Source organism: Berghia stephanieae, chromosome 2, assembly GCF_034508935.2.
Source record: "Berghia stephanieae isolate SIO BIC M18660-M18661 chromosome 2, UCSD_Bste_1.3, whole genome shotgun sequence".
NCBI lineage: Eukaryota > Metazoa > Mollusca > Gastropoda > Nudibranchia > Aeolidiidae > Berghia > Berghia stephanieae.
In genome coordinates, this window is record NC_088361.1 from 89,012,539 (window position 1) to 89,035,038 (window position 22,500).

The following is a 22,500-nucleotide window of genomic DNA, read 5'->3' on the forward strand; positions in this document are numbered from 1 at the left end:
TTGATTAAGTTCTTTGTAAGCGACAATGATAATGAAGATCCAGATTGAAATTTATAGCAGATATAAGCAACATGTTATCTGGCCATAAAAACTAAAGGTTTTGTTTCTTTTTTATGGTTCCAGTCGTTAAAATTGTGCCATAAAAAAAGTAGTCTTTTAGAGCCATTAGGCCCATAGAATTGGAGTTTATCTCTGTTTCTATAGTGAAATGAACAATAGCAATTGCTTGCTATCCTTTAGACAGGATGCAAGTCTAGCTCAAAGTAATTTCCACCAGATCTACAGAAAAAATGTGTGACTGCACCACCCAAGAGTGATCACAGTCCTTTTCAATGTGAAGCGAATGCTCTACCAACTGGGCTATTGCAATCCCGAAATTGTTCCATAACTAGGAACATGTTTGAGAAAAATTAGTAATGATGCCTGTCAACATTATATACACATTAGACGCAGGACTATCAAATATCCCCGACCCCCTAGTTGTATTCTACTTGACTTTATTTAATTGCTATTGGTCTACTCTGCCGTTGTTTTTAAAAACACAGTAAATGCAATGTTAACCAAATAGCATATACTGTGTTCTTTAATAAAACGGCAGTACTGGTATCTTTATAAGGCCTTTCAATACTTAATACAGTCTTGTTATTTTGGTCAAAGCTCATATGTCAAATTAATGCACAGTAAGTAATTGAAGGATGACGATTTCGAAAATAAAATCTACTCTAAATCGTGTTTCACTGTGTTCTGGTAAGAATTTTTTATTTTTTGTCATCAAAAAATTGGAACAGGCCATATGCCTTCGAATGTTCCAAAAACCTATATCAATATGAATATTATAAAACCTTAAATGTCTTTTCAATATAGCAAAATATGCCCTTGCACACATTTCAAAAGATCTTTGACTTTTTCAAAAATTTAAAATGTTTCAAAGTCCTGTAAAATATCCTTAAAACGTGCATTGATCTTAGCTTCATAAGTCTATTATAGATGATAATCAGAATCATCATCATCATCATCGCCATTATCATTTTTATTGTTATTATCATTATTATTATTATTCATTATTATTATTATTATTATTATTATTATTATTATTATTATCATCTTCGTCATCATCGTCTTATTATTATTATTATTATTATTATTATTATTATTCATTTATATATTATCATATTATTATTATTATTTATTATTTATTATTTTATCATCATCATCATCATTAGAACAAGAGTGCGATGATATCAATAAGATTAAGCATAATTTGCAAAGATCAAACTCACTCTTTTGTAAGTTCCGTAGCAACATATGCCATTGCAGGTCTTTCATTTTCTCTGGTATTGACACAAGATTTGATAAGCTCGTACAAGCTTTCAGGACAGCGCTTGGGCCGTGGATGGTGCTCCTCCCATTTCCCACTAAGAATGGCATCACAAATCTAAAATGGCAGATTGGATAAAGATAAAAATATTACAATAGTTTACATAATGAAAGATTTTGTTGACTAGTGCATAATTAATTCAATATGATTAAATAATCAACATTTGTTTTTGTCTGAATTTCTTTTTCTTCTACTGGGCATTGAAAATGAACAATAAAATGTCATCATATTTTTATCACTACCAACGGAAAATAAAATGCAGAATAAATTAGCATTCTTGAAGTGAAACCATAAAAGTTAAGAAACTAAAAACTGGAAAACAAAACATTAAAGCATATACTATTAAAGATTAGAAGGCTACCCCTTAATTTTTCAAAACTCATATGTTCAATTTCTCTCAATTAAGAAAAAAAAAAGGTCCAAATCAAGTTTAATTCATCAGATTGAACTGTGTCAGTGTTTCAGGTTAACCTCGTAATATTTATAAATGAATGGAAGAAAAAAAAGTTTGACATTAATATTTTAAAAACTGGTGCCAAAGTAACTTTGTCAAAACTTTTTCATAATGCATATAGCCCACTTGTTCTGAGAACCAACCATATATTATGGACGATATTAGGACAAGTTGAATATCCCATATTTTCAAACTCATATGTTCACTTTCACGTGCTATTTTATATAGTCCAAGCCAATTTCATCAAATTTCTCTGTGTTTCGTAATAACCCCTTATATCTTTTTAAAAATTTAATCTTTAATTAGATGGGCTCTCATGTATTTATAAATGACATTGCTGTAATTTTCCAAAACGCATGTTATCATCAAGTGAGCTACATGTCCTTAAATCTGACTGTATAAGAGATGTAAAGTGTTGGATGGAATCTAACAAATTTAAATTAAATAATGAAAAGGTGGAATTAATGTTATGCAGAAATACCATTGGAAAAAATAATGTTATACCAGCAGTCAGTCTGAATATCATTGGATGTCCAATTCTGTCCTCTTTATGTGTTAAAAAACTTGGTGTTTTTTATATATATATATAACAATCTATCCAGGCAGACACAGATCGATATCCTTTGTAAAATTTTCAATATTCATCTAAATAAAATCACCACTATCAGAGATTATTTAACTGTTGAGGTAGCCAGTCGGTTTGTTACCACTTCTATTTGATCACATACTGGTGACTGCAATTCCCTTCTTTAAGGTGTAAGTCAAGATAAACTCTCTTGTCTTCAAGTCATTCAGAATAGTGCCACAAAATTAATTTTGAGAAACGCTTGTATGTCCCACTCCCTCCCAATTCTCTATGAACTGCACTGGCTACCAATCAGAATCAGAGAGGGATTAAATTACAAAATCGCCATGATATGTTTTAAATGTTTAAAGATGAAGCCCCTGTCCACTTAAAAAACCTGAGCCCCTATACAACTTCCAGATCACTGGGATCATCCTCTGATAAAACTAAACTTTTAGTTCCTCTTTTCTGTCATGGGACCCAGTGTATGGAAATATGGAATTCTATTCCCAGAACGATCATGAAACAACCAACTATTAATTCTTTTAAATAGAAACTAAAATATTTTCTTTCGACGTCTGCCTATTTTTAATCTTTGACATACTCTTTGGTTATAACCCGAAGTGTGAATATTCAATTGTGTGTCTGCATGTGTGGTGTGTGTGTTGTGTGTGTTGTGTGTGTGTGTGTGTGTATGTGTGTGTGTGTGCAGAGGGGGGGGGGGGGGGGGGGAATTATTTTTCAACCAATGGAAAGCGCATTGGGCATTATATAACTTTGAAAATGCAGTAAACCAATGCCACTATTATTTATTATTATTATTATTATTATTATTATTATTATTATTAATTTATTATTATTATTATTAATTATTATTATTATTATAATTATTATTATTATTATTATTATTATTATTATTATTATTATTATTATTATTATTAATTATTATTATTATTATTACAATACAACTTTAAATGATTTTTCATTTTTTGCAACGAATATTGTGCCCAGTCCTGATTTTTAAACTATATATCTTAGAATTAAAAAATCACTGAAACGATATAGCAACATTGATATGGCATTAATCAGCAAATTCAAATCAACAGAAGTGACAAATTAGAATGTTTGCTTTCCGGCCAATGAGATGTCATAGTCGTAGCCAATGAAAACGGTTGATTGGCCAACCAAGGATATCCAGTTGAAGAAAAAAGCACTGATCAGTGATGAAAAGTTGCATATTCTCATAAAAGTTGATTATGAAGAAGAAAGTTATGGCTGCTTAGTACATGATTCCCTAAACAACTTGTCCGCAATCACCAAGAATCAGGAGAGAATCGAACAACAAGGATTTGCACCACACAGGAAGACAGATGTGGCTTCTGACAAGTGTGGATCTTGATGTCAATCAATTTATTAATCTATCCTTAAACAAAGATTGATGATTTCACCAGATCCCACATTGTATGGTTGCATTCCCGGTCCCAATATTTGGTGCCTCGGTTATAATGACAGCTCTTTATAAATTTTCTTTTGGTCTCAACAATATTGTTCATTGTTGATAGAGAGGCTGTGCTGTAGATAATCATTTAAAAATTTACATAGTACTTACTTCATCCTCACGTAACTTTCGAAAAACTCTGATAGTTTTGTTGAAAAACAGGCTTGCTTGGTTTTCTTGGCTAAAGGCAGCAAGCATTTCCCACATGAAATTACCGAAGCAAAAAACATCAGAGGAAGCAGAGAATCGACCGTTCTGCAACATTCAGGCGACGCCCTAGAAATATAGAAAATTTTAAGAATTCAGATTCTTTTCATTCTTCTGATTGCTGTGGTGGTGCAAAGAAAAAGACTTGCAAAGAATCTTTTAAAAGACTTCTCTACAATGTGAACAAAGATTTTATAACAAAATTCGAGGTCAAGTACTTCTTGGTATTAAATTCTGCAAGGCAACAAACTTTTGAAAAACAAAATTTTAAGAATATTTGGAACCTGAACCAATAGTGATATGACTACATTTTTAAAACTGCTTTTATAAGACATTTTAAACATAATATTTCATATTTAATTTTACTGAAAAGACATTATATTTAATCAAGATGTGATAACTGTTTATACAATAAATTAACATTTTCATTACCTTCTCTTGACATTTTCTGTGACGTCCTCTATCTGATTCAATTCTTCTTCGCAGTTTATTTTTCTCAAAAATGCCAAGGATATAATGTGTACCTGGGGATTTGTGATGACAAGTGCAAAATAAATTATGTTATTAACTGTTGATTCGTGAACTTGGGATAGCATTATTTTATTTTGAAGATTTTAAAGATATCAGTTCTCCTGACTGTTTAGGGTCATACAAGCGCCTGAGACATAGTGAGAGACAAAGGATAAAAAGGTAATCATATATGCCTGATATACATTTATACCATGGCAGCATTCACTCTTAATTTTAATTTACTTGTTCGGAATAGGATGAGCACTAAGGAAAATGCAATGTATGGAATACTCCTAAACGTCACAAAAATATTAGAAAAGTATTCAAGCGCCCCAACATTCATGCCAATTACAATACATGAAACACATGAAACAGTCAATACGCTAAAATCAAATGTTTTTAAGTATGAACACAGCAATTTCTTAATCTCTGTAAAGAGTGGAATTCCCTAGTTTTAGTTCTATGGATGTTTCCAATGCAAAACTCCTAATACATTATAATTTCTTGTGAGATCGATGGTATACAATAATAATAATAATAATAATAATAAAAAGAAGAAGAAGAAGAAGAAGAAGAAGAAGAAGAAGAAGAAGAAGAAGAAGAAGAAGAAGAAGAAGAAGAAGAAGAAGAAGAAGAAGAAGAAGAAGAAGACGAATATTAATATTAATAGTAATAGTAATAATAATAATAGTAATAAATCTAATAATACAGTCTCTAAGGCTACAAATGATATTTTGAATACTTATAACAAAGCACAAGAAATTCTTGTGCTTTAAATCAGTGGCTCCCATTCTTTTGCAATGATGTAGTGGTAAAAGTGAAGACAAAATTTCAGGTAGCAAAAACAGTTATGAATAATTTTAGAATTTACTTTTTTATCCAACATACTTTTCTGTCCATTTTTTAAATTAAATTTTTGAAAATTAAATCAAATCCTTTTATCTTCATACTTTACCTTCAATGAGGATAGGTATGAGAGTGAAAATTCAAAATTGAAAATCTTTTTCGAGAACTGTCTCATTGTCACATTAATTTGATGATATAATTATGAATAAAATTACACAATTAACGCATAAAATAATCTTTGAAATTTGTATAGAGGGATTTTATTTAGACTTAAAGAACAAAACACCTTTCACATCCAACACGTGTTGACTACCAGTGGGATCAATGTTTGAATCACTATTTACTGATCCTTAAAAGCAATAAACAAAAATGAATATAACACATTCCAAAAAAAAACAAACAAAAAATTACCAAACACAGAACTTTTCAGGCTCAAAAGCCTTATTCAGCCAACAACAAACATTTGAGCTTTGAGCTTTTTATATAGCACAATATCCACTAAACGTGCTCAAAGCACTATACAAAGGGTCCCCAACCAACAGCAACACATAACATGTAGAACGAGACATGACACCTGTTAGGCGATAATACAAATTTTTTGTCAGACAGAGACAACGCTGTTAACGGCCAGGTACTCATTTTACACCTGAGTATGGTGAGAGTATGTGAGTAAAGAGCCTTTTCCAAGGACTCAACTATGCATCGAGCCAGGCTCGAACCCAGGACCTTCCGTTCCGAAAGCAAGTGTCATATCACAAGACCAATAAGCCGCATGTGTGGCATGTCTTTTCTGTACAAAAACCTTGGAATGCCATTCCAATATTTTTATACAGAAAAGACGTGCCAACATTTCTCTGTTGTCAATCTGTTTTTTAGTAATGTATATATGTTTTCAATGTTTCTTGTTGTTGGCTGAAAAAGGGTTTGAATCCAAAACATTCCGTGTTAGGTATCGTGTTCTTTTTTGAACCTATTATATTCCTTATTGTTTATTACTTTTTGCACAGCTTCTAGCAGCTTTGTATCACTTTACTGAACCCCAAAGTTACAAAAAGATTGACTACTTCATTCAATAACAATGCGTCATCTTAATCAGCTGCTTATCAGGATATTTTTTATTGCGGACCGGCACTAGTCCTGCAACCAGAGGATGAGCACCCCTGCTTTAGAATAAGTTACCTATATCTATTTATATTGTCATAGGAAGTTGAAAAGGCCACTCTTTGTGTGAGCCTTTGGCAACTTTGGGACAAAAATTATGGCAACAAACAAAAGTTAAAATAATATCGATGATAATGATGATGATGATGATGATGATGATGCCGAGGATGAAGACGACGAATATCGTTTTTGCCAATAAAAATGTTATGTGTCCCTAGTGTCACAGTAAAGGTTGTTCACAATTATCTTATTAAATTTTATTTTATTAAGAACTGAATTCATCTCACTCCAGTTATAATTCGGTCGGCTTAGATAAACTTTACCTTCTAATATTAGATCGTCTTTCCTTTTATAGCCTTCCCTCGAATTAATTTCTAATTAGTGAATACTTTTCGTTCTACATTCTGTCACGTAGCCACTTATTATAAAAGCTGATAGGTCTAACATTCTACACTCACTTCTCTCTACAATCTATGCCGGACGGCCAGTCGCTCCATTCCTCATATATATTTGAAGATTTTTATCTTTTGGGACTTTGTGGATATTTTATCTCCACCATCAAGACGCCGGAGATTTTACCTTTGACTGTATAATCTTCAAGGATCAAACCTGAGCCCGCTGTCGAAGAACTATACAATAACCCTTCCCAACTACCTGGAAGTGGAACTTTATGAGCCTGAGCCCGTTATCGGAGGAAAACAGAACCCACGCCTGTCAACTGCCTGGAAACGTAACCTTATGAACCTGACATATCATCATAAGTTACGTAATATATTCACGTTTCTATTTGTAACTACCACAATCACTATTTATCTCTTTTAATTAAATTTCATCTTTCTTTTTATTTCATCTTAAACAAATCGTTAATTGTTTTTCATTTATAGTACCTAGTAAATTCTGGGGCCTCATTCTACATATCTTTATGCATAGTCGAGTAGCTCTTTACTCACTGGAGACCATGACACCTAGTTAGAATCTACTCATACTTCTCAATAAAACATTTGTTTTTCATTGGGTCATAATAAAATAAATAGATTTATTTAATTTTTTTTAAAAAACAATAAACGGGACAATGTAGAAATTACTGAAAACAAAAAAATCACCTTTTTTGGGTCTGTCAGCTCCACATAGACATGAGAAGCACTAATGTCCCCAATGACATACGAATGTTCAAACAACCCTGCAATTTTGGCTGCCACTTTTTGCATTAGCAGTATGATTTCTTTCACGTCCTTGAGAAGTTTTTTGAAAGCCACATCCAGTAGACAAAAGCAATTCTCATTGGGAACTATACACTCCTGTAACGAATATCAAATAGAAGAAAAAATAATTTTTAAAAAGAAAGCAAGCTTGAGCTTTTATATCGTGCAACATTCACTATACGAGCTCAAATCCCTTTATAATGGATCCCCAGCAAACACAACAGCAACAAATAACATGTAGGACAAAGTACAATTCCTGTTGGGCAATATTACAATTTTTTTCCAACAGAGACAATGCCGTTAACAGCCAGTTACTTATTTTACGCCTGAGGACAGTGAAAGAATGTGAGTAAAGAGTCTTTTCCAAGGACTCAACTATGCACTGCTCAGAGCAAGACTCGAACCCAGGACCTTCCAATCCGAAGGTGAGTGTCATAGCTCTAGACCACATAGCTGCACAAATGTGCATTTTTTTAAAGGCTTTTCTACATGTCTAATCATATATAACAGCTTCAAAAAAGAACAAAATACCTAACACAGAAACGTTTCAGGCTCAAAACCCTTCTTCAGACAATGACAAAAACAATAAAAACATAAGTACATCACTTAAAATCCAGATAGATGGCAGAGAAATATTTGGCACATCCTTTAACTCTTTCAGCGCCATTGGCCGCATTATGCAGCCAGAGCAGAATCTGTTCTACTGGCCGATGGCCGCACAGTGCGGTCAGTCTTGAAAGGCAAAAACAATAATGTAATCCAATCCTACTTTGTACAAAAGTACTATAAATTGACCCAATTGTGTCATCATTTCTTTCATCAGAACATTCAATTGGCCCAAGGGGTGTATTTTAATTGAGATTTCGCACCGCGTTCGAATTTTGCTTTGTCTCAGCTTGTCATTCTCATTCTGCCTCAATCAGGTGTCAGACGGAAATGCGAATATAGCTCAGGGCTGAAAGAGTTAAAGAGTTAAGCAATTAATGGAATCTTGAATTTCAATTTTATAATTTGCAGACAGGATGTACAATATATTTCTCTGCCGTCTATCTGGATATTAAGTGATGTATTTGTTTTTATTGTTTTTGTTACTGTTTGAAGAATGGTTTTGAGCCCAAAATATTTTTTTAAGCTGTTAATATATTCATTTTTTATCCAATACTTTCAACTATCTGATAAGTAAATGTTTATAGCCAGTACGTTATTGATGCGGATCCAGCCAACTCAGGATTTACACTTCTTGACTAATACAATAATATAGGGCATACAAGTTTATGATATTTCTTTAAAGTATGTGAAAACATATATTTCGATCTATTTTTCAGCATTTGCTTGAAACTTATGAGAACTTGACAGTGTCTTATAACAAAACAATTAATTGATTATCTTTTTAGAACTATAATGACAGCAGAAGATTTACTAAGATGGAAAGTAGTATTTTTTTTAAACTAATTAATTTAAAAAACACATACAATATGTTTCATTTCTGATGCGTACTGAACAATCTTCCTCCTTGTTGGTAAAATGTCATCAAGTTTAGGTGAGTGGAATGATGTCTCCATAGTGGTAGATAATTGATGATGTATCTTCTCTCTGAAAATGAAGTCTTTACCCTATTGAAGGAAAATTAATAAGTAAAATGATTAGGAAAGATAATAAAGAAGTTGCACCACTAAAGGGGGTTCAATAGTTAATTGGTAAATCACTTTGCACACATTAAAAAAAATCCAGATCCCAATAAATGTAGAATACGTTTAATTTAAACTCATATTTCTATTTTTACATAAATTGTAAATATGCCTAACCTTTGACCTGAAGAATGCCAAAGGTCGAAACATTGTTATAAACCAACGTCTTAACCAAGGTGCAGCAATAAATTGTTTTTGCCCATTTAGTGCAATTTAAACCAAATTAAACTTTGACCCAAGGGTTTAACGGCACTAAAAGACTACCTTATGCAAATTACAGCCAACTATGTGTTATAACGTAATTGCCATTAACTAAATCTTTCATTATAGTATATAAGATTATTGACTACATCCTCGTTTTTAGATGGTGGATCACAGATGAACTACCGATAATTTTCAAATTAAATAAGCATTCAAAGTAAAAGTAAAACTGACTGAGCCGTTCAGTTGTTATTTAATGAAAAAAAAAGAAAAAAGTTGAAAATTCAAAAGCAATATATTTACCAACCTCTTTGGTTCTTTCCATATTTTGTGAAACATTTACTGTTTGCTTTACATTTAGGGAACTTGTCACTCCTGTTCTTATATCTTAATAGACAATAGACAGATATAAAAAGGTATGAATTGGTAATTGAATCTCATGCTACGTGCATATTCATGTCTGAGAGCCTTATGCTATAATGGCCTTAAGGTTTGAAAGTATTTCAATATCGACAATTAAACAACAATTTGGGTTTTTAGCAGACTTGCAATTAACTGAACTGAAAATTACATGTACGAAAAACTGGAAAATAAAACAAATACAAACAAAAAAAATTGTTATTTGAGAAAAAAAAAAGTTCATAATAACAAAAATATTAACAATAGTAATAATAATAATAATAACAATAATAATAATAATAATAGACAACATAGCCGCACATTATACCACATAGACACACACTTATGCATTTCTTAGGATTTTCTAGTCTAATCGTTACCACCATCTTATCTTTGAGCTGATAAGAAAATTTCAAGCAAATATTTCACTAATGTCTTATCCATATTTAATTAGAGTCAATAAGTTTCAGAAATGAGACTATAAAACCGAAACAGGTTACAATACTAATAATATCAATAATGATAATAATAATAATAATAATAATAATAATAATAATAATAATAATAATAATAATAATAATAATAATAATAATAATAATAATAATAATAATAATAATAATAATAATGAAAATAATAATAATAATAATAATAATAATAATAATAATAATAATAATAATAATAATAATAATAATAATAATAATAATAATAATAATAATAATAATAATAATAATAATAATAAATAAGAGTCACTATATACGCCTAAAGCAAACAATGCTTAAATCTGCCACACACGCTCCATCGTGGAACTAGATATGAATATTCACTTTGTAAAATGGAGTAAAATCACCAAAATGATTATCATAATTTTTTTCGCTGTTTGGAGGGCCAATTGGCCAATACATAAAGTGTAGAAAATGTTGCCGCCCTCAGCAGAATTAAATAACTCTTCACTGCCTGAATATAATAACAATTGCAGTCTATTTTCCTTTTCATAAATTGTTAAATTGAAGAGGTTTATGCATTGGAGAGTAGTACATTGAATTTTTCAAAGTAATAGACAAAATCTGTCATAACAAGTACATTTAATTTTTCAAAGCAATAGAACAGTAAAGTTTGCTGCCCCAAACGTAAACAAAGGTCGAGAAGCACATGGCAAACCACATGTTCCTGTCTTGACAGCTCACGTTCCAATGTAAATAATAGAAAGAAAATAACCTTTAAAATTTGGCTGTTAGGTGGCAAAAGAAACACATATTCATAAATACTCGATCATGCATCAAATAATGTCTAGATATGGATATTTTATGGAACAAAAGGTAAAATTTATCAAAAGTTACGTCTATCTATTTTTAGACCAGAGCAAATTATTGCGCTGGTATGAACAAAACGAGAATTATTCGGAGCCTGATTTTCATAATAGTTTAGTCTTATATTATTATTTCTGCAACTGTTAGATTTTATGTAAACATATTTTCAATACTGAAAGTGTATTGCCTACAACTCAAACTACAAAATTGGGAGACCTATATTGTGCGTAAATTATTCCGGTCCCTAACGGAAATCACTAGCAACTTGTTATTGTTTACGTTTGGGGCAGCAAACTTTACTGTTCCATAGATAAAATCTGTCATAACAACCATCAACATTTAAAATATATGATTATTTATTAAACTACAACCTCTAACTATTATAAGAATTCAAACCCTGAAATTACCATCTTCAATTAATAAAACAAACAAAAAAGCAACATGCTATAAATGACATAGAACAAATACTCACGGAACTGTTCTGGAATGCCCTGTAAAATAAATAATTACAACTATTAATTAACTTCAGGGAAAGGAAAAAAAAATAATTTAAAAATTCTTATCGTCATGCAGTAAAACAACACATATTCAATATTTTAAATAAATTGTAAAAATCGTGTTTTATGAATTATTTATATGTAGATATAGGAGTTGCTCTAATGTTTGCAACATTGAAATTAACATGTCAAAACACTGAGAACAGAGTTTATGTTGGTAGATTGTATCTTATTTGATGGATTATCCCTATAAAAATGAAAGTCTAGGTATTTAGCTATTCTAAGTCTAACAACTGCATTCCTTGACAACAATTAATTAATTTCCATATGCCCCCAATGGTGTCAAAGACTAAACATAACAGTATGACAAAAGTTTTACAATACAAAACATTGCCCATGCAACACAATATGTATCTTATGGTACCAGGTCCTTTAAAAATTCAACAAAAGACAAATTATTGTGACGTGATGAGAAAAGTAAAAAAGAAATATTTCAAAAATCGTAATATGGGTTATTCAGAGAATTAATCTGTTTCAAATCAACACACATTGCTTTACATTTAAATGAATATTATTCAATAAAGTAAAATAAATTAAAATTGTTCTTTAGGGTCGATCATTTTTTTTAAAAATGTTCTCAAGACATTTCACGATTTCAATGGGGTACAATTTGCATTTCTGATTCACAGCCTTTGAGATATCCTTCCATCTTGTATATGATAGTGTTTCAAAATGCAAGTGACAAAAAGTTGTTAAGGTGACTGACAAAAGTGGATAAAGAAATATTTTAATTTCTCTTTTCAATTAATGAGATGGCCTTCCTCGAGCACAAATGGAATTATCGAATTGGTATATTTGTTGTAATGCTTTAATCTGAAGTCACTTTTCAGCCATTGGGAAGAGTTTGGAAAAAAGGACATTACGAAATTTATGTTAATAAAGAACCACGCAGAAGTTGCCACTTCTGTGAAAAAATGTCGTCATATGACAATGACAGCAGACCTGTATCAATACTTTGGGCTTCAGCTCTTACCATGTTCATTAATTGCGAAGTAATCAAAGGAATATTTTTTTTTTTAATTTCGACTCACTTAGTAAATGGTGTGTATCCTTTAGAAATATGATAAACTAAAAATCTAATTCCATGAACTCACTTTTTTGAAATTGGTGGATGACTTCTTTTCATCAAAATTAAAAAATTTGGAAAGCATGCTCTTTCTTTCTGGTGTCTGCTTCACTCCTAAAAATAAATTCAAAAGGTAATAAATGAAAATTATGATTGCTATTTCAACACATATGATAAATTGTCTCAATAAAAGTATAATGTGAAACATTATTTCTCTAATCCTTCATATTTTGAACCATGAATAGGGCTATCTATTCAAATCCCGTGTGAAATATAATAGTGATTAAACTCGCTCAGATGCAATAGGATGGATTGAAAGAGGAAAATAAAAATTTCCTTTATATAATATTTTGCATACTAATGAATAGTAACTTGCAGTCATAAAGATCTCAGATATTTCTATAAATGCTGCCCTCAATCCTGCCTCTTTTTTTATCATTATTATTCAAAGCCCTCCGACTGATGACATACTTCAACAAAAAAGTAAACTTCTATCTTTCTTATTCAAAGAAAAAATGCACATAAATGGAAAGACACCTGACAATTCAAATCAAAATATCGGGAAGAATCAAACTTTTAAAGATCTATTGATGTTTTTACTCCTGTCTCTTTCCATTTTAATCACTGAATGAGGCATAAAATCAAAAAAACATAAAATAACACAAGATTACAACAGCATGAGCTAGATAATTCAGAGAAAAAATGAGAGCCCCACATTATGAGTTGCTTTAGAGCAAGCGGTTGTTAAGTATAAAAAAGGCTAGAGATTGAATACACACACACACACACACACACTCTCTCTATCTATCTCTCTCTCTCTCTCTCTCTCTCTCTCTCTCTCTCTCTCTCTCTCTCTCTCTCTCTCTCTCTCTCTCTCTCTCTCTCTCTCTCTCTCTCTCATATACACAAAGGCATCATTTCACAAAGTGTTTAAGCTAGTTAATTTTGATATGATTACAAACGCCATCGCTTAACACAGTGCTTACTTATCAAAAGGTTCCTCAGAGAAGATTTGACATTGGCAACATGGATTCGCTTCTCTTGTTCATAAGAGGTACACTCTGACAACAACTGAAGTATGGAATTTCTCTCCACAACAGGGTCAATTGTAGGTATCAACTTTTTTGATTTCATCTGTACAAGGACATTTACATAATAAATTTAAAATGCAGACGGTTTTGCTCCTAACAAAAAAGTATATGATGATGTAAAATCAAGAACAATCTAAAACAAATAAGGAGATAAAATTGTACTTTGTATATACACACATATATATATATATATATATCTTCTGCTTTTACATGACTAATGCCAAACCTGTCTACTTGAAACTATAAAAATTCGTAATATTTAGAAGATAAAAATTGTACTGACTAAAATCAACTTATAAAATCAACAATTCACCGTCACAAGGATTAAATCAGTTTAAAACCGTTAAAATTTTGTAGTCAAGTCTGTTATCAAATTTCATTTTCACTAAGTTTTAATGACGTATAGATTCTCATGAATTTCTGAATTTGGAGTCAAAATTTCGTAATTCTACAAATTTTTCTTAATATTAGACTGGTCTGCTAATTCTCCCCCAATCAAGTGTAAGAAAATGAGGCATCAATCTTTAAATCACTCAACCCAAGTCCCCTATTATCGTGTTGTCCACTTTCACCAAAAGATTTTTGGTATAAAATAGTAGTCCTTCAGAGCCATGAGGCCCATGGAACCGGAGTTGATCCCAGTTTCTATAGCCTAAAAATGGGCAATAACTGCTTGCTATCCTTTGGATAGGACGCTAGTCTATCGCAAAAAGTACTTTCCACCAAATCTAACAGACTCAGCTGCCCATTCACTGCTGGGTGGACAGGAGGGTCAGAAAAATCTTGACTGCCCTCAAGATCGATCTTGGTTCCTTGGCGTGTGAAGCGAGTGCTCTACCAACTGAGCTATCGGGACTCCCAAGATTCTTGGTAGTTTTTAAAAAGAAAAGAAAAAAAAACATTTGTGGTTGTTCAATCTAATTTTTTTTAAAGTGCCATGTATCTATTATGTAAAAAAAAATGAAAGCATCATTAATATTGTGCATGTTATTATCCACAGAAAAATGCAAATAATGATGGGTAAAAGTAACCACAGCAAGATCCACTGTGTACAGTACTAGATGGATTCTAGCACACTCTCCGCAGAAGTCAAAATGTATGTAGATTCTGATAGTGCTCATGGGAGGTAACGACTAGTTATATAGATAAAATGCAGTCATCCAGCTTTTGCGTGCTATTGCAGAGTGCGCTGGAATTTGGCGTGCTAAAATCAAGCGAGTATTGTATATGTCAATAAATTCCCAACAAGATATGCTTTTTTTTTTTTTAAAAGCTTACATTCAACAACCTTCCTTTGGACAAAACAAAGTAGTGTCTTTTATTTTTTTTTTAATGGTTCATGGTATTCCAATTAATTAATTCCGCCTTGGCCTTCATTGGAACAACTTATAAAGACTACACAAATTTTGTTATATATCAATACTGAATCTATTAAATTGTATGTCTAAATTTTATTCTCCATTCTTCATGCATTTAACATTACATGTGTGAATTAATGATGGTAGATGAAAGAGAATGTGTTACCCATCTTATAATCTTAGAGATCCCAGGCTTGAGAGTTTTTGCCAAGATGAGGGTCATGTAAATCGATCGATATTTGAAGACGAGTTATCTGGTCAAATTTTTTATATTGTATTTTTTCCAAACTACAGCAGTTAACTGGTCAATTTGTAAAAGTTGAGTTGAAATAAATGCCTTCATTGATGATAGTAAGTTTTGTTTTTTAAATTTTAAAAAAGTTTTAAAATTCACAATTCTGATCAGTTTGACCTTAACTCATTCAACTCGAGCTTGCTACCGCTGTGCTGTCCACTCTCCTAATATATTTTTGGTCATTTTCAATATTGAAAAGAAAAAAAACTGTCAATCAAATCTAAAAGAAAATTGGCATAGACATAGTTTAATTCATCTAAAAATATAAGTAAAAATCAATGAAATTGTTGCTGCTTGAAGCTCTAAGAAATGAATAACAATAGGAAATGAAATGGAACCTTCAATATATTAAACGAAGACAAATAATATGGACTTTTTGGGTTTCCCTTTTATCAACAAAACAATTTGTTGATAGGGAAAACCCAAAACGTCCATTTTACCTTTAATGTTTAATAAATTGAAGTTTCCATTTCAGTTCCTATTGTTGTTTTATAAAAATTTTAAAGTAGTTTTAAAAGTATTCATATATAGTTTGTCTCAGAAAAATGTAAATAATGAAGGATATATAGTCATAGTCAAATACTGAGATAGGCAGTGTTAGGGTTGAGAGAGTTAAACTTAATTTTATTCAGTTTATTACAACATAATACCAGGTTGAGGCAGCAGGTCATACATTCTCTTCATATTGAAGACTTACCAATTCAATGAGAGCCACATCGTCCTTGGCATGTTTGAGTAGGGCAATTGGCCATGAGTCATCACCTCACAAAGAAGTAGACCAACCATCCAAATGTCAGAAGACTTAGAATACTCTCCTTCTAGAATGGACTCTGGAGCACTCCATCGAATTGGGATGTCTTCACTATTGATAACTGTATAAGGAATGCATAGAGTGCTGGAAAGTTAAATACAGTGGAAGTTACGTAAAGTCAACCCTTAAAGAGAATTTCTGCTTAAAGTCAACATCTTTTATTGGTCCCAAATTTTCTGTTCTTTTGAGTTCCATTGATAATGGATAAAGTCAACTTTGGTTAAAGTCAACAAATTTTTCTGGTCCAGAGGTGTTGGCTTTATTCCACAGTATATATGTAACATTTTCAGGCCATAATTTAAAACTTTTTTATTGTCACTGTGCAGTAGAGTAGCTATAAACTAGATAAGATAAGATATACTTTATTGATCCTGAATGGAAATTTCATAAATCATAAATAAATAGTTATTGTACAAAAGATTATTTAAAATAAATTTATTTTTAATGCCTAATGTCTAATGGGGGCAACTTCAAAAGTTTACACAATAAACTACGCCTGTACAACAAAATAAATAATAATAATAATATTTAATACATTTATGTTCATTGTAGTTGTAATACTGCTAACATTATCCGTTGATCATTTAATAGCCTCATTGTCAGTGAAACTAAAACAAAGATCAACTGTGACCAAGACTTACTTGCATGCTTTATTTTATAAGATTTCAAGCAAAAAAATTAGCAGACCTTTAGGCCTAAGAACAAAGATAAATAAATAAATAAACAGATACAAAGAAGAAAAAAAAAAAAATTAATAATAATAAGAAGAATTATACAACAACAAAAACAACACAAAACAACAACAACAACGATAAGAAGAAGAAGATAGGATGAGAGGAGAAGAAAGAGAGGAGAGAAAGAGAAAGAAGAAGAAGAAAAAAGAAGAAAAAAAGAAGAAGAAGAAGAAGAAGAAGAAGAAGAAGAAGAAGAAGAGAGAGAAGAAGAAGAAGAGAGAAGAAGAAGAAGAAAGAAGAGAAGAGGAAGAGAGAAGAGAAGAAGAAGAAGGGAAGAAGAAGAGAAGAGAGAAGGAGAGGGAAAGAAAGAAAAAGAAAAGAAGAAAGAAGAAGAAGAAGAAGAAGAAGAAGAAAAGAAGAAGAAGAAGAAGAAGAAGAAGGAAGAAGAAGAAGAAGAAGAAGAAGAAGAAGAAGAGAAAAGAAGAGGGTGCAATGATACCTACACCTTGCTTTTCCTGTATTAGTATCTATCATTTTGCTTTGACCAAAGCCAGCCAATTTGACATGAGTGTCATTAAAAACAATCAAGCTCTCTGCAGTCAGATTACAATGGACATAGCTTTTCTTGTGGCAATGCTCCAAAGCAGTTACTGCGTCCAATAAAAACTGGAGGAGCTGTGATGGCATAAAGAATGAACTGTTCTTCTTCTTATTCTGGAGATGTCCCTGTAATGATAAACGGATGTGTAATCAATTGTCTCAATACGGTAGTTAAAGTTGATGTGAATCTGATTCTGAAAGTAAATTTAATAATAATAATAATAATAAGAATAATAATAATAATAATATAATAATAATAATAATAATAATAATAATAATAATAATAATAATAATAATAATAATAATAATAATAATAATAATAATATATCTGTATTGTCCTCAAAATAGGACAATTTATCATTTGGTTGCATGTGCCATTAAAATATTATGAAGAATATACATAAATATAATATATATATAATATATATATATATATATATATATATATATTATATATATATATATATATATATATATATATATATATACACGTACACACATGCACATAAATAGCATCAAAATCATCATCACCATCATCGTCATCAACAACATCATCACCATCATCACAACTTCCTAATATTTCCATCACCATCTTTCTCTTTCGCTATTTCCCATTTCACCATCACCATCCTCATCGTTAAGTTAAATGGAATGGAAAAGTTACATTATTATTTTTTTTTTTTTTTCACTGTATAAAATTCCACTTATTCTCCTCAAGAAGGCGAAAATACTCAACCCAAGTCTCATATCTTCATCATAGATTGGATTGTCAGCATCTAAATCAACCCACCTTAATACCATATTATTTAAAGCTACAAGACTTTACTATAAATTTCATATTATGTTTGGCTACAGATACAATTTTCACCAGCTCATTTACCCAAATAGAATACTGGTTGGAGATGGTGGACCATATGTTACAGTGAATGACATAATCAGTCGGATGGTGAAAACTGAGATACTGCCAAGTTTAGTTAGAAGGTCAATTTTTATCCAAAATGAGTTCTTGTCATAAATGATTACATCAACCCTTTTTGTACATCTTCGGGAAAAATCAAAGCTTAATTTCACCTCTAAATATTTTTTACAGCCAGTCAAGTTGAAAAAGTATGACATTTGAGAAAATCTGCTGGATACCCTTCCCATACATCTGACCATAACTTCATGAAAAATCACCCGATTTATTTAAAATTAAAATAAAAATGCTCTGGTGAGCATATTCTTTCAGAAATTTTTTTTAATGCAACTCCAAAATTTTCACCTTTCGACTGATTATGTCATGCACCGACACATATTTTTCATACCTGAAGATGCTGGTCACAAGTTTCAATGATGTAAAATGTTGGGATGCAATCATGTTGATAAGCAAACATCCTGATGATCTTGCTGTGCTGCAATTCGGCAAGTCGCTTCATCTCAATGTAAGATACATTTGGTCTGAAAATGTTATCTGATTCCTCTTGTGATCCTTTTCCGTCATGCAGTAGAGAAATATCCATACATCTTGATCATTAAATCGACCTGAGGCTTTTTTCCAACCAAACTTTCCACCAGAAGTACTCTGAAACTAATTTATAAAACATTTTTAAAATGCACATACAGATGGATATAAGTAAATTATTTTGTATATTTTTTTTTTTTGGGGGGGGGGGGGGGGTTGTTTTGTATTTGTTGTTTTGTCTTCTTTTTCAATGATTCCATAAAATTAAAATTTAAGTTGAAATGAGTGATTCTTTTAGTTGTTCTGTTTCCCATGATGACAAAATTACGTATGCTTTGTTAATTTTTAACAATAACATTATTTTTCATATTCAAATAAGGCTATAACTATAACATAAATGCAGTCACAAAAAAAATTATGATATCGCTCTACAATTATAAATGTGCAGCAGAAATGACATTGGTAAAAATTGTCGAGAATGGGAGCATGGAAGTATATTACACTACCAGCAGTGTACATTGAAACTAAAAAATGACATACTTTGAAATTCACCAACAACGGAGAAAGTTGCTGTTCGATCTCTTTTTGTTGAAAAGTTGATAAAAGGCCATAACGGTCAGTTTCTTTAAACAATTTTATCATTTCCTGTCTAATGGTTGGATTTGAATTGAACAGTAAGCGCTGCAAAAAGTTGTCAACCTGAAAAAAAAAATGATAATTTCATATTTTCACACAACTGACAACCATGTTTTTGGCAACAATCAAGAAAAAAAAATAAATAAATAAATGAAAAAAAAAAACATCATTCATCTTTAGGGGATATTTAGTATAACTCTCTCTCTCTCTCTCTCTCTCTCTCTCTCTCTCTCTCTCTCTCTCTCTCTCTCTCTCTCTCTCTCTCTCTCTCTCTCACCATCACCATCATCATTATCATTTATCATAATTATTATTTTTATTGTCATCAGGCATGTAAATAAGTTTGCATCAAGACATATGAAATTACCTGTTTTACTTCTCCATTGGGAATCGCTTTCCGAATAATGAGAACAGAATTTTTGCAGATCGTGTTTATGTCCTTGTGGGAAATTTCCTCTGATGACAGAGAGGTTTTTCAATAAAATACAAATAATTTTCATTCTCTATTTTAAACTATTTTGAATACTAATAATTTCAATTTTCGATTCAAAATCTCTTAAATGTTTAAGTCTTTAAATTTATAAGGAATAAATCATCTTTAAAAAAGGACAGAAAGAAAAAGATGAATAGTTGATTACTTATTTATCTAATCAAATAATTTAAGAAAATAATAATTGTGATATTGATGCATGGAATGAAAACTCTAATGATGATGATAATGAACGATGAAGGTGAAGATCACAATATGACAGTGGGTTTGGTGTGGTGGTGCCGTGGTAGAATCCATCATGATGGTAATGGCAGTGGTGTTAATAATTAAAATGACGATAGTGACAATGACGATGATTGATGATGATGATGATGATGATGATAATGGTGATGATAAAAAAAGGACATAATTGTTTCTTACGTGTCTTGTATGCCAAAAAGAGAGTCAATGAGTGTAAAATGAGGTATACAAAAGGAGATTTTCCTTTTGGCCCGTCCATGTATTTTTCTAGAGTATTCAGTGCACCCTCACTGCAGGAAAAAATCTGTTCCCAAAACAACACAAAAGATAAATTTGTTGGATTATGACTTCAGGACAAAATGTGACCCATCACCACAAAAAGGTATTATGTACAATTGACTTCATTTACGCCTTCCACCACGGCATTGTTGCGTAGGCATTCCATGAAGGGATATAGATAATCCATCAAACAAGGTGTCTGATGTCAACAGGAATCACCCATGTTGTTCAAAGTGAACAAATTGGGGGGTTAAAATTCTTTTCCAAGGGAAAAAAAATGAAAGTACCTGAAGCAGGGCTCGAATCCAGGACCTTCTGAGTCACAGTGCAATGCCTTAACCACTCAGCCAATTCACACCAATCGATTTAGACAAGTAGAAAAGAAATTATTTCTTATAAAAAATATGACTCTTGGGTAAAGTGTGAAATTGGTCTATTTCTCATCATTCTTATTTTATAATATCGACTTTTGGTGAACTGCTCTACCTCGACTTAATACCAGTTTGAGACAGTGGGTCACAAGTAAGCATATTAGTGAAAAACTATTACTTGCTCTTCAGGCATTACAAGATTTACATTAAAACAATTTTATACCACCTTGTTTTCAACCTGGGCAAATCTGTTTATGAAAGATGAGGTGGCTGAGTGATTAAAGCATTGCACTGTGACCTGGAAAGTCCTGGGTTCGTGCCCTACTTCAGGCACTTTTGTTTTGTTTTTTCTTGGGCAAGATTATTAACCCCTAATTCATTCACTTTGGATAACATGGGTGATTCCTGTTGCCATCGGACGTTTGATAGATTATCTATATTCTTACATGGAAGGCCTAGGTGACGATGCTGAGTGGAAGGGTGTAATTTTTTAAAATTTAATATCCTTTTCTAAAAAGATTTTCAGTATTACAAATGGTTTTATCAATAATTTGATACTGACGGTCATATAGTGGGAGAGGAATGAAAAACAAAATTATGCCCTTCCGCCACGACATCAGAAGAGATGGTTGCCTAGGCATTCATCGAAGGAATATAGATAATTCATCAAACAGGCAGGATATCTGATGTCAACAGAAATCACGCACGTTGTCCAAGTGAGCAAATTGGGGGTTAATGATCTTGCCCAAGAAAAAAAAATGAAAGTGCCTGAAGCTGGGCTCTAACCCGGGACCTTCCGGGTCACAGTACAAGGCCTTAACAACTTTGCTACTTCACCCCTTGGGAGAGGAATGAGGGAGACAATATAGAAAAGTTTTACAGTGGTTTCATTATTATAATTATATACACACAGCAATAAGAAGTGGTAGATAGAGAGACAGGGTACTGAAGTTTGGGTACAATATAAAACAAACAGATTGACACAATTTATCAATTGTAAGCATATCTTAACCATGTAAGCGCAGAACTAATGAAAGTAAGTCAAGAAGCAAAAGAGGTGAGACTTCAATGGATTCCTGGTCAATGCTGCATCATAGAAAATGAAATTTCAGATACTTTGGCCAGAATGGGGTCTGAGAAAACACAAGAAGAAAACTTTTCTGAAGTTGGAAAAA

The 22,500-nt window shown here is 31.7% G+C and overlaps 3 protein-coding genes across 3 annotated transcripts in view; 1 reads left to right on the top strand and 2 right to left on the bottom strand.

The window, feature by feature from the left end:
- Positions 1-143, top strand: part of LOC144964047 (uncharacterized) — a 7,163-nt gene extending 7,020 nt beyond the window's left edge. The window contains exon 6 of the mRNA XM_078897991.1: positions 124-143. Within this exon, the coding sequence (XP_078754117.1) occupies positions 124-143 (20 nt within the window). The remainder of the gene's footprint in view (positions 1-123) is intronic.
- A 527-nt stretch (positions 144-670) lies between these two features.
- On the bottom strand, positions 671-16,605 carry LOC144964048 (uncharacterized). The gene is made up of 11 exons (XM_078897992.1): positions 16,481-16,605; positions 14,026-14,173; positions 13,068-13,153; positions 11,889-11,907; positions 10,018-10,097; positions 9,294-9,434; positions 7,723-7,917; positions 4,535-4,626; positions 4,007-4,171; positions 1,281-1,435; positions 671-816 (listed from the first exon to the last, which is right to left on the bottom strand). The coding sequence occupies exons 2-11, from the start codon at positions 14,171-14,173 to the stop codon at positions 671-673; spliced, it is 1,227 nt and encodes a 408-aa protein (XP_078754118.1). The 5' UTR covers positions 16,481-16,605.
- Positions 16,606-16,616: 11 nt separating this feature from the next.
- LOC144963769 (uncharacterized) overlaps positions 16,617-22,500 on the bottom strand; it is a 9,943-nt gene continuing 4,059 nt past the window's right edge. The window contains exons 5-10 of the mRNA XM_078897712.1: positions 20,856-20,979; positions 20,313-20,401; positions 19,850-20,008; positions 19,173-19,435; positions 17,768-17,994; positions 16,617-16,655 (exon numbers count right to left, since the gene is read on the bottom strand). Of these exons, the coding sequence (XP_078753838.1) occupies positions 19,280-19,435; positions 19,850-20,008; positions 20,313-20,401; positions 20,856-20,979 (528 nt within the window). The 3' untranslated portion in view covers positions 16,617-16,655; positions 17,768-17,994; positions 19,173-19,279. The remainder of the gene's footprint in view (positions 16,656-17,767; positions 17,995-19,172; positions 19,436-19,849; positions 20,009-20,312; positions 20,402-20,855; positions 20,980-22,500) is intronic.

Coding starts and splice junctions, on each gene's coding strand:
- LOC144964048 (XM_078897992.1), bottom strand. CDS start 14,173: ATGAAATCAAAAAAGTTGATACCTACAATTGACCCTGTTGTGGAGAGA. Junction 7,918..9,293: donor CATCAGAAATGAAACATATT/GTATGTGTTTTT, acceptor TATTCGTTACAG/GAGTGTATAGTTCCCAATGA. Junction 4,627..7,722: donor AGCTGACAGACCCAAAAAAG/GTGATTTTTTTG, acceptor ACAAATCCCCAG/GTACACATTATATCCTTGGC.